Genomic DNA, 12,853 nt, shown 5'->3' with positions numbered 1-12,853 from the left:
CGCAATAATGATGTAGTTTCCTGCAACCGCGTGGCCGTGTAGAATGTTCCCGTTGGCGTTTGTTTGGGTGCAGCCCCAGTCAGTGTGTTTGCTGTTTAAGTCTCCTGCTATAAAAAATTGATCTTCGACTTCCATTAATTTATTGAGGTCCTGTGGTGTGAGTGGGTCTTGTGGCGTCTTGTATACCGCGGACATGCAAACATGCGAATTATTATTACGGACGTTTATGCTGGTGGCCTCAATGTGTTGTAGTCCATTTATTGTTATCGGGTGGTGGTGAATTCCGTGTTTTATTAGTATGGCTGTACCGCCGCCGTGGAGTGCGGGGCGGTCTGTTCTGTATATTGTGTAGCCGCATATGTACGCTCGCATGTGTGGTTTTAGAAAAGTTTCAGAGATGAAAGCGACATCGATTCCGTATACAAAAAGTAACTGTTCCAGTTCATATATTTTATTTTGGAGGCCGTGTGCATTGAAAATTAGGACCTGTAAAAGCTTCCCCGGGTTCTGTGCCATTTTAAGGTGTAGCGAGATTCAGGATTGCGGATAGTAAGATCATCTGTCGCTTCGATGCGTCTGTTTCAGCTCGGATGGCGGCGTAGTGTGGCGAGAGTGTAGCAATGAGCTGTGAGAAATTGCAGAGTTTCAGAATCTCTGCCAGCTCGAATAGATCACCGACGGTGTTACCTTCTACTCTGTTCTGCGCTGGAGTGTGTGTGGTGCGTGGTTCCTTCACGGCTTGCGAATATTTACGCTCCGATCGTGTCAGCTCGGTGGTTGTTGTTTGCGGCTGTGTCTGTGGCTTGTTGACCACCTGGGCGCGCGGCTGTGCGTGAGCGGGGCGGGTGGGGGGGAACTCCACCTGGCTGTGCGTGGCTGGCGGTTGTTGTTTTGTCTGCGCCTGTGTCTGCACGGATTGTCGCTGTGACCTACTCGTGACCATTTTCAAAAATACTGGACACTGCTTCCATGCTGCAGTGTGTCCCCGCACTTTACAGTTAAAGCAGAATTTATCTGCGTCGTCAGCTTTCGGGCAGTCCTTTCGGGTGTGATTTTCGCCACACCTGACGCATCGCGGTGGCTTACTGCAGCGAGTGTGGGTGTGATCAAATTCACCACAGCGCTTGCACTGGGCGATGTCTTGTGGGCGGGCCTGGTATTTTTGAATAGTCACTGTCGTATAGTGAAGTGTACGAACGGCGAGAATGTTGACGTCAGAGGCCGCGACTGTAGCGCAGAAAGTTCCCGACCTAAATCGTTGTTGCTGCCCTGTGGCGTCTGACCGGTTGACTTCGAAATTACGCACGTCATGAACTACGAATCCCTTCTCCGTCAGTTCCGCGGCAATGTCGGCCTCGACAACCTCCGGGTACAATCCCTTAATAACGACCTTTGTGTTGCGCTCGTCGGGATGCGCAAACGTGTGGTGGTAGATGTTGTGGCCTTTCAGGTATGAGAGAGCTTGAGAGTAGCCCTCTCTGTTCTCAAATGTCAGTCGCAGCTCTCTCCTGCGCGTGATCGTGTTCCTGAACGCGATTCTGTGTGTGTTCAGGAAAGTTGTGATCTCCTTGAGCTTCGCAACTTCCCTGACCATTATCGGTACACCCCTGTACCGTGTGCCGGCCGCGGTTGTGGTCTGTGGTTGTGCACTTGTCTGTGGTTGTGTGTCGGCAGGCAAATTTGCCAGCACGCCTTAGCTGTTCTGCAGCGGGATTGCGGATGTCGCTGCTGTGTGTTGTTGTGCGGAGCCGCGCCTCGAAATCCGCGCGTCCTCACTGTTCGCCAGTACCGTCTCCCGACGCCTACCGAGTGATGTGCTCCGGTTTCCCCTCAAGGCCTTTTTACCCGAGACCTGTTGGAAGTCGATCTCATCGTCAGCGCGTTCGCGTTTGGCGTTAGCCTGTTGGGTTTCCATGGCCTGTTCGTGTGTTGTTGTACTCGTACTCGCCATGATCCCTGTCCCTGTCGCGGTTCCGATTCGCGGGCTATCCGACCCGCCGGGTCGCCTAATACCTGAAGCAGTGGTGGCTGACAAACACTGATATGAACAGCGAAGCTAGGCCTTAGAGAGGCTGTCCTCTCTGCACCACTGCCTGGTGCGAAGTGTGTGAGTAAGGGCTGGAAAAATGAGGGTATTTATCAGAGAATGGAATACATCTTGCTCAGTCAATGGCAGACAAGCTGTCTCTCCATTGGCTGTGCACCATGGAGTTAAAGCGGATTGATTATGGTAGGTTGAGTATTGGCAATTGTTTTGTGCTGCAAGGAGCAATGGCGTATGTCCAAAAGCTAACATCAAGTCATCCACTCCAATTGCACAAATCTTTCAATGATAATGTCCACTTAACTCCTGTGGCCCCTCCAAGATTACAGTCGAGTGCACCTGTACATCGACTCGTTTCGAATAACTTTGAGTTTGCTTGGGTTTTGTGATTGATCGTACGAACCCCACGGCAAACCAAGTTCCCTCGCAAAGAGCAGAGTGGAGCTCGATCCTCCGCTGACACTTCAGTTAAATTAAATCACACCGGATGCAATATTTTAAGCATTAAGTTTTTTTTCTGTCCTCTCTACCGATTGGCAGACCTCCACATGAATAAACACAAATATCTCTGAACCAGCTTGAAGAAAATTCTGTCAGTCTACGAATTAATCTATTCATTCACACCTCTGTTCGATCTTGTTAAAGGCTGCATTGTAATTAAAATTTACAAATAAGCTAGATACAACACTGTAGGCACATGTTTAGGGTAAACTGAGGTAAACCCCAGTATCTATGAATGTGACTGACAGAATATTATGCCAAATAATAAAAGAATTAAGTCAGAATATGTCCCAAAATAGGATTAATTCAACTGACTGCAAACTTGAAGAGCCTACTCATATGGTGTCTGTAGCATAATTCAACAATAATCAGTTTTTATGACCAAACACTAGGTTTTAATAGAATAGGTTATACGTTTACAATTCCTTAAAACTTGTCTTGTACTCTTTTTCCATGGCAGCCAGAAGTATAAAGAATATGTATATGGTCTTCTTCTCTGCACTTGGTTCCTTCATCTGATGTAAATTGTGTTGATTAAATTTTAACATTTTTGGTGTTTAAAACATTTACTATTTTAAAAGTGTTTAAAATATAAATATGTAATTGGTTTTGTACGTCATTAATATACTACACACGAACTTTTACACTTGAAGAACGGGAAACTAGTTCACATAGAAATGGTAAGATTTCATAACCTCAACAAGGTACCTTTCTTTTTGTCGCGCCATGATATACCTATGTTCCTAAAAACCATTTAGTTTTGAATTCACAATAATGTGCATCTAAAACGGGTCTCATGACCCGAATGCTTTGTCAGGCATCGAAAAACGGCTCAATAGGAGCTTCAAATGCTGCCCATTACCTTTATATGTGATATGAAGAATTCCGATTGAGATTGAGGTAGCAAGGCAAATGTTTATTAGCTGTTAATATTGATTTCAGTTTTGTTTAGCAGGGTAGCACTCGGGGCTCGAACCCATGATACATGCTTTGCAAACAAATTACTGAAAATAATTGGGAAAGTAGCTGGAATAAAATAAATTATATTTGGTAACACTAGTTCGAATATATGATGATGCAGTTTCAGCTGTGCTTGTTTGCCAATGTTAGTCAGTTAATTTGCCTTCTTGCCGGTAGTATAAAAACAAAGTTAGGACACCACATTTTCGCTTGCGGATTTACTCGCTGAGGACACATTAAAGTACGGAGCTCACTCACCTCCTGAGCGAGGGCACATTGCACCACCAGCACCGCCGTGGAGCTGATGGCGACTATAAGCAGGAACGAGTGGAATAGGGCGTGTTTAAGCCGCACGCAGTACTTCTTGTACAGATCCTCCAGCTCCATGGAGCCTGGAACAAAAAAAAAAAAAGAAAAATCACTAGAGTTCTATAGCGCTGGAATTGGTCGAATAAAACTAATCCAACTTATTGTTCATAAAATCACACTTGAAAGTCATTCGACATGCTTCATCAGCCACGGGAAATTTTCATAATACCTAACAAGCAGATTCTTACAGTTATTGCACCCTTAATCAACGTAAGCATTTGTTTCTTGAAAATTCCTTCAATTAGTAATCAACTAACCAAACCCGGATGCCAGTTAAAAGATAATAATTGTGTCTCTCTTATTTTTATCAACTTTCACAACACACATATTTTTTTCCGAATTGAAACCAAATTCTCATACGAAAATATTATGTAAAACCCTTCAAAAAATGGTTTGCATTCATTTACACTGAACTTTTCTACCGATATAAAATTGGCAATGAAAGTGAGATAAAACATATCAAGGGGTTGTTCTTCTGAGGTCTTCACAAATTTAGAAGTTTGGCTGGGAACCTATTTTACTGGTCATGCATCACCGGAAGGATCTTACTGACCTGTATCGCTTACCTGGAGGGAAGGCCTAACCAATGGCAGTTGCAGTGCTACAAATGATAGTTAAAGGTTTTTCATGAGTTTAAGTAAATATTAATATTATAAATTGTTTTTAAGTGTTTATTTAGAGTGAAATAACATACATTCCCAGCTTCAAAAATATATTGCAGCCCAAATATGAGTTTCTCAATAATATGCAGATGGAGTGAATAAATAATTGCACCTACCACGAAGGAGCTGCGTGAAAAATACCAATAAAACATTTGGGCAAACGTTCCTATGTTGAATCTCGGTGACAATGATAGTTTTCAAAGTAACTGAGGAAATAGTCAACTACGATCGTTTGGTAAGGAACCAACCCAGCAGTTTATTGGAATGTTTGTGAGAAACAGTGTTATACCAGGATGACTTATCCGAAACTACTTCTCCATAATGCAAGTTTGCACAGGGAAAACGGTTAGTTTGAATAAAAGAAAACATTTGTTAGTATATGGAGAATCAGATTTTTTACTTGTGATAACATATTTTGCTGGGCTGACCAAATTTGGCGAGTAACAAATTTGGTTTGAAATATACAGTTGATTTTAAAATTTATATTTTGTTTTAGCAAAATATTTCCTAGTATAAAATATTTGTTTGAATCCCTAAAATTTATTTCGCCATATACAAACAAATACTAGTATTTTATTCAGTCAAACTCACTGTTCTGCCAGTGCAATGATAACTTAATCTGCGTTATCTTAATCGGAGATGTTGGCATTTGACCTAAACATTTAAAGTTCTTTAACATTATACATTAATGACATTGACCTTGACCTTGACTTTGAGAGTATATTTATGAGTAAAATTACAAGATTTGTTAATGTTGATGTACTCTTCTAAATTTAAAATGGTAAACTAGTCAAAAGTTCAACTCAAATAGTCAATAATTATGATAACAGTAAATGAATTTCTGATTTCTACAAAATTTTGTTAAGATTGCTTCAAAATCACGTTGAGTAATGTGAAAATGTTTTGTTAGGGTACTAACGTTTTTATACTCAGAGACAGTTATGTGCGTTACATTATTCTAGGTATGGCTAATTGCAAAAAATGTCAGAATATAATTATAATCTTTGTTACTGTCAACCGTAGAAGATTAATTCTAGCCCGGAATAAATTTTTTATGAATCAAACACACATCCTTTAATAACTATGCATTAAACTATTTACAATAGAAGACAAGCTTATTTCTTCAACAAATGGTTCAAAAAAGACTTATTTTTCTGAAATTATTATTTTTTGTTTATTCACCTCGACGACCAAATTTCATTTCTCACATGAAACATAAGATAATCAAAATTTAGGCTTTGTTTCAATATATTTTCTTTAAATTAACACGCGTGTATTAAACTAGTCAAAACAAACAAAACAAAATCTTGAAAATAAACAAACATACGTAACACAAAATTTTGCATCTCATAGAGAGAAAACATTATTATGTTAATTTCATAATTGTTTTGGAATTGCTAGAAACTAAAATTTAACTATATAATTACTCCTTTCAACACCTTGTACGACCTGTCTGGAATGCCCTAACCTGAAACACTCTTAAATCGAATGGCCGCCAAATTCTACTATGCATGATCACGACACACCGCCCCCGCCTTCACACCAACAGCTCAGTTCGACACAACCACCCCCAAGACCCGCCGCCGCCTGAAAGACTTCGATCCCTCTCGACAACCTGGTCCACCTGTCCGTGATCTCATCCACCAACGAGGACCAACACTGCGAAGACCGGAATACACGGAAACATCAAAAGACGTCCTTCGATCAATCAGGAATCACCACCATCAACACATCAACTGACTTTCACCGTCATCAAACTTCAAAAGGATTAACAAACAATTCATGTTTGTAATAATTTTCTTAATTGTTATGAACAATTTTCCATTTAATAAAGTGTTTTACATGTATTTTGAAGTATAAACATCTTAGCTCTCTGTTTAGGGGTAATTTCGTTAAAATGGAACAGAAGTCGATGAACAGAAATGTGACACTAAGATGGTGGACCCACGAGTAACAACATTAATCCGTTTGTAATTGGTATCATCGTAATGAAAAATTCAATTCACAGGAGATGTATGCTTGATATAATAGTAACGAAATGTGCAACGCATAGGAGGGGAGCGTTAGATTCCAAGATGACTGCCGAAAGTTCTAGAAAACAAAATGGTGGACATGACGTCATAAGTAAAAGTTCTGGAAAACGAAAGGATGGAATCAATAATGGCCACCGGGGTCAAAGGCAAAAGTCATGATCATCCAAGATGGTCGCCGGAAATGACGTAATCCAAGATGGCCACCACGGATCCCTGGATCCTGACCCTTGACCTTGCTCCCACATACGAACTAAATACACCTACTGTGATTTGTCCAAAATTACGACTGTGTTCGTGTCCATATAAAGTGATATATATAATTTGACTAAAAAGCTTATTCAACGAATAAACACCACCACAGAATGATTTTGGGATTTATGGCCCATAAAACGAAAAACTATGCGAAAATTTTCTGGAAATCGCACCATGGTAACGACTATAATAGGTAGTCTTACTACGAAATCTACCAAACTAAACCTGAGACATCAGATACATAGTTATGCTGTCCATGGAAAGAAAACGCATACAGCATTAATCTCCCCGCTGACAGTTGACGAACTTTCTCGTTGGGATTTACCAAACTTGCTGGTTCGCGCGTGCAAGCTCACCTTGGATGGAGCGTATAATTTGCTCCCACTCCAATCCCTTATTCCCTGTCCTCTTCCTACGGTCCCCCGACACAATCCCGTCCAAGGCCCCAGACGTGCAGACAATATCCGTCATCTACATGTGAACACACGACGCGTCATTTCGCCCGCGGTAATTACGTGCCCGCCGGTGTCCATTGTGAGAGGTATCGGTGATATCCGCCTCCGGTGTTTACAGCCTGGATCGGCAGGCTGCCGTGCTTAGCAGCGCTGTTCAACGGGCTGCCTGTACGCTGTGTTTCAGGGGCGGGACGCAGCGCTTTGGTGAGCATGGGCTACCAGAAGATGGCTCAAATACTCCCGTTTGCTTGGTTGGTTAATTTGGTGTAATAATTTTGGACTCAAAACTTTCAGCTAACAATAACTTTGTATTTCAATGGGTTAAATAACAAATATACGTAATTGTGTAGGGCGGGGGGCTAAAATAAACTGTAAAGTTACCCTTTCCGATTTCTTAAAATGCATATTATTTTCTGCTTTAAAATCGTGAATGTTATCCCCTCTGGAAACGTATCCCAAAATGGCTGCCAGACATGTAATGTATCGATACAAGCACCTAGTTCCTCAATTTTATACTAGGTAGCGCTGGTAATGAATGTCCACTGAATACCTTAGCAAAATAACCGCCTATGTAGCGTAACATTTTCAATTGTATTCTCTTTTGTCTTTTGTTTTGCGTGTAAACTCTACTTCGATCAGAATATATGATCGGAGGAAAATTCTTATCCCGTGTATTGTCTGTGTTAGTGCATCATACTTACCTAACCTAACCTTACCTAAGAAATTGGAAAGGGTACCTTTCCAGTATATTTTCTGCTGTATCATTGTACAGAAAATCCTGAAAGGTACCCTTTCCGAGGGGATACCTTTCCAGTGAATGTTTGCATTAAAACCGAAACATTTTAAGAAATCGGAAAGGGTACCTTTCCAGTTTCTACCCAGCTATACTACAGCCACCAAAAGTATGAAAGGTACATTTTCCAAGGGGATGCAATTCTATCGTCCCTACGTAATGAAGCGAAATTTGAGGTATATAAGTTAAGGATGCGGTGGAACACAACTGTTCAAGCACAAGTATCCATCCAGCATGTGCTTGAATCTCTACCATTAATCCACTAGGAGAGGTGGTAGGCGTTATGCATTAATAACTGATAATAAAAAAAAGAGAGTAATAAACGGACAGACTTTACACCGATGAATTTGGGAAATATGATGTTCAACAACTTCTGGCCACTCAGTTTTTCAAACTGCGGCCGCAGCAGTGAAAAGGCTTCTCATCGTGGTTGTAGAGATCCACCAGACATGTCTCGTGTGGTGCGACAACTTCATCTGAATCGAAGGGACTTGAATGGTATAAGTGGCTCTTCATATTTACTTAGAGGTAAGATTCGACACGACGAGAGATTGAGCACGCTGGAAAGGTAAATGAGGATTTATCTACACTTGAAGTGTGTTCAATCATCTTTAAAGTTTTCGTTAAATTATAGTGTCTTTGATTTAAAGTTAACAGTAAAAAACTAGTCTGGCTATAGCACGTACCACGGAAGAATATAAGAGCATCTCTCACTCAGTGTGTAACCAAGCCTGCTACTGCCACCTATGCCAGCCATTAATTGTAAATATTCTGGGTAAAGAATAAAAAAAAAGAGAGTTGTTGGATGAATGTAAAAAGATTCATTGATCCCTAGTTAGACAGCCGAAAAATCCACGTTATTGCATCTTCGGATTTTATTATTATAACTTTTTGTTGTTTTAAAAGTAAACGTTATGTTAGATTAGGTGTGTTACGTATAAAAAATTCACGTAAAACTAGGTGATGGTGGATTAAATGGAAGGTTGGTTAGGTTATGTCAGTTACATAAATAATACGTAAATCTGGTGTATTTTCGGAGGGTAGGTTTTTACACATCAATGCGATCGTAGCTAAAATGAAAATTTGTTTAGGTTAGTTTAAGGAAAAAAGTCTCTTATCTTAAAATAGTAACAAAAAATATCACGAAAAGTTGTTGTTTGATTCCAAGTGGCCAAGTTGACCCCGAGTGGTAGTAAACTGTGGATAAGTTCAGGACTGATCGGGCCTCAATGAATAGTAGACTTCCGATAGTAATATGCTCTTGTTTGCGTTCGGCATATGTTTGTTGAGGGATGCCTCGCGTTTCCGTGAATGTCGTTTGGTTGCAGGACTGTCAGACATCAAATAGCCAGGGATAAATAGCCTAAAGCGTATCAATAAATTTTCCCCTCTTCTGACTCCACGATTCTGTGTAAGGCATTTAATTAATGATATTACACGGCACTGATTTTGTCACAAGGTCAACCGTACTATTATACGGGAAATTTCTTTAAATAATTCAGACATTTATAAATAAATTTTAAATGTCTTATTATTAGGAACTAATGTTTCATAAAGGAACCACCTAGATAAACAGCTATGTCAGCTCAAAAATTGAAAATTTTGATCACACGTTAACAAAATCTGTTTTATACACATCAACTTGGAGAAGTAATTTTCATGCTCCAAGAATACTGCAACCCCACGAATCAAATACTTAACTTATTTAAGAGACGCGCTGGCTATTGCGTTCTGTAGACAGTACTATATGCATAAAATAGTGCGAACGACCATTTTAATCCAAACAGTGAACACTAGCATAGTAGACTCTACAGTTTGTACCTTAATTTCGAATAACTCCATACTATGAAAACCTGTTCTATTTGTTTCCCAAACAATCACTTGGTCGCTTAAAATTTCTTAGAATTTTGAAGATTTTCTTGTGTATTCAGTGGAGGAAAAGTAACTTTTTTTTTTAGAGAGCGATCAATAAATTAGTTTTTTTTTCTCGCAAGGAATGCTATTCACGCAATGGTTCATGGGAAATTTTCAAGATTTAAATCGATTCCATCGGTCGTGCTCGAAAGGAAGCGAATAAAAGAAGCGGTTCATCCACTGGCGTTTGCCTCGCGGTCTGGAACATTTATGTTTCAGCGACAGAGAGGGCGTGTGAATATATTTATGTATATGTATAGAGAAAAAAAAATTGTTGGGTTCGGGATTTTAAATTTTCTCCTTGAAATCGAGTTTTGTTTCGCCGAAGGCTTCGCGCTCCACCGCCCGAAAGCGTTAAAAAATGTTCCCCCCCCCCCTCCCCTCAGGTTCCCTCGGTGGAGCTCGCTCCTCCGGCTGAAGGACTTAACCTCGTTAAATAATTGCGTTTCGCGCCGTGGAACAGCGCGGGCCCCGCGGCTACTTGTGCGTGGCAGCCGGCTCGTTAGGCGAACAACCTGAAGCCTGCGTTGCCAGATCTGTTCTGAAGGAATATCGGCCGACGCGGCTGGATGAAATACCTCGAATTACACGCAGACGAATCCCCTCGTTTCGAACGTAATTAATGTTCCCTTCTCCGCTGCATATTTTGTGATTCCTTCAAGGCCTACCGCACTGCCATACTTTCGCTCCCAAAACCTTCCACTGGAGTTGGCGAAACGATGTTAGAATGTTATGACGACACGCAGTCATGATTATTTTGCAATTTGGATGATAAAAGTTTCCGTGAACTATTTTGAACAACGGACTGGTTCCCAAATATGTTGGATATTTGACGCAATCAGCTGTCATAACGAATATTATAAAAAAGTGAAAAGATGAGAGATTTAAAATACTGTAAAGGTAAAATAAACTACAGTGATTTAAATTTTAATGTCATATTTATGTCATAATTATCAGTAAATATGATAAATAATTTACCATGCAATAAATAGGCATAATATTTCGATTTATGTTTAAATATTTATTATTATAGTTTAAAAAGTACAAAATGGATTAAAAAATTAATATATATCCAGCCCTATGACACACTATTTAATTTTAAAAAAATATAGAAATTGAAACATTTCAGCTAGACTACTTCAAGAATATACTTTTCATTTATGCAAAACTTAAAAACAGGTTTGAGTTTATATGCCCAACTTTATTTTAAAATAATTTAAAAGCCATATGTTTTGTCCAAAAATACCTCAAATGGTTATATGAAGAAAAGTTGAAGAAGATTATTTAACTGTATAACCGTGTTCTTAGTGACAAAAATGAAACTTCAACTTTGTCACAAAAAATATTTCCTGTGGAAATCCCTCCAAGACTGATAACTCTCTTCCGACAAGAGCATATCTCTTGACTCCCACCAGGGCAGATCAATGACCTCAAACCAGGGCAGATCTTTCGACTCACAGCAAAGCAGATAACTCGCCTCTCAACAGGTAAGATAACTCGCAACCCAACAGTGCAGATAACTCGCCTCCCAATAGAGCAAATCACTCACATCCCACAAGGGTAGATAACTCGCCGCATAACAGGACAAATAACACGCCTCCCACTAGGGCAGATAAATCGCCTACCACCAGGTCACAAAAATTCCTATCAATAGGGCAGATAACTAGCCACCTACTTGGGCAGATAACTTGTTTCACACCATGTCAAATAACTCGCCTCCCACCAGGGCAGATCACTTATCTTCCAACAAGGTAGATAACTTGCCTCATAACAGAACACAAAACTCGCCGCAACTAGGGCAAATAACTCGCCTACTACCAGGGACGTTATATCGCCTCCTACAAGGGCAGATAACCAACTTCTCACCAGGGCAGATCACTCGCCTCCAACCAGGATAGATAATTTGTCTCCCTCCAAGGCAGAATAATCGCCTCCCAAAAGAGCGCTTAAATCGCTACGCACAGGGCAGATAACTCAATTTCCACCAAGGGGAAATAACTCGCCTTCAAAAAAGCAGATTACTCGCTTCCAACTAGAGAAGATAACTCGGTCCCACCAGGGCATATCACTTGCCTCCTTCCAAGGAAGATAACTCGCCTACCAGCAGGGCAGATAATTCGCCTCGCACAGGTGAGATAACTGATAGCTAATCTCGGCTAACAATAGGGCAGACACCAAGGCAAATAATTGGCCTCCCACAAGAGCAGATAACTCGCCTCCCACCATGGAAGAATACTTGCCTCAAACCAGGGCAGATCAATCACCTCCAAACAGGGCAGATAACTCGCTCCCCACCAGGACAGATCACTCGCCTCCCCTTTAGGCGATCCGTCTCATTTCCCGGGGGGTCGAACCCGGATTGTTTGCAAGTGGAAAACGTGGCCGATGTTTCCGGGTAAAAGAGTTTCCTACTCGCATGCATTCCGTCAATAGTCCATCCTCATATTAACACCCCTCTCTATCCCTAATAACCTTGATTTGGATGAAATTTGGTGGAATTCATTTATTAATTATGTTCGTGAAGTTAGAGTCATTGGGCTGCGCCTCTGATTGTTCGCACCAATTCCCTAGCAAGACATGAAACAAATTAATGGGAGATAGCTATAGATAATGAAAGGAAAATCAAAAAGGAATAGAAAAACAACGGAAGGAATAAATTACTAGTTTTAAAGGAAATATACACGTCCAGAGAGGGGCATAATGATCACCAAAGACACAGTGTAGGAGGAGTACGGAGGCGACAGGACATGGCATAGAGTAGCATGGTTTAAACTAAAAATTAAAATATAATTTTGCTATACGTCGTTCTTGTATTTTCAGGGTAAAACCAGAAAAATCATGATGATAGGGTTGTATGGCTCTATTTCTAA

The 12,853-nt window shown here is 40.6% G+C and overlaps 1 protein-coding gene across 1 annotated transcript in view; it reads right to left on the bottom strand.

The window, feature by feature from the left end:
- LOC134533756 (adenylate cyclase type 2) overlaps positions 1-12,853 on the bottom strand; it is a 507,221-nt gene that overhangs the window by 83,275 nt on the left and 411,093 nt on the right. Inside the window, exon 4 of the mRNA XM_063371388.1 lies at positions 3,764-3,897. Within this exon, the coding sequence (XP_063227458.1) occupies positions 3,764-3,897 (134 nt within the window). The remainder of the gene's footprint in view (positions 1-3,763; positions 3,898-12,853) is intronic.

Source organism: Bacillus rossius, chromosome 7 (assembly GCF_032445375.1).
Source record: "Bacillus rossius redtenbacheri isolate Brsri chromosome 7, Brsri_v3, whole genome shotgun sequence".
Lineage (NCBI taxonomy): Eukaryota > Metazoa > Arthropoda > Insecta > Phasmatodea > Bacillidae > Bacillus > Bacillus rossius.
The sequence above is the reverse complement of the archived record's forward strand: the minus strand, read 5'-3'. Positions and strand labels throughout refer to the sequence as shown.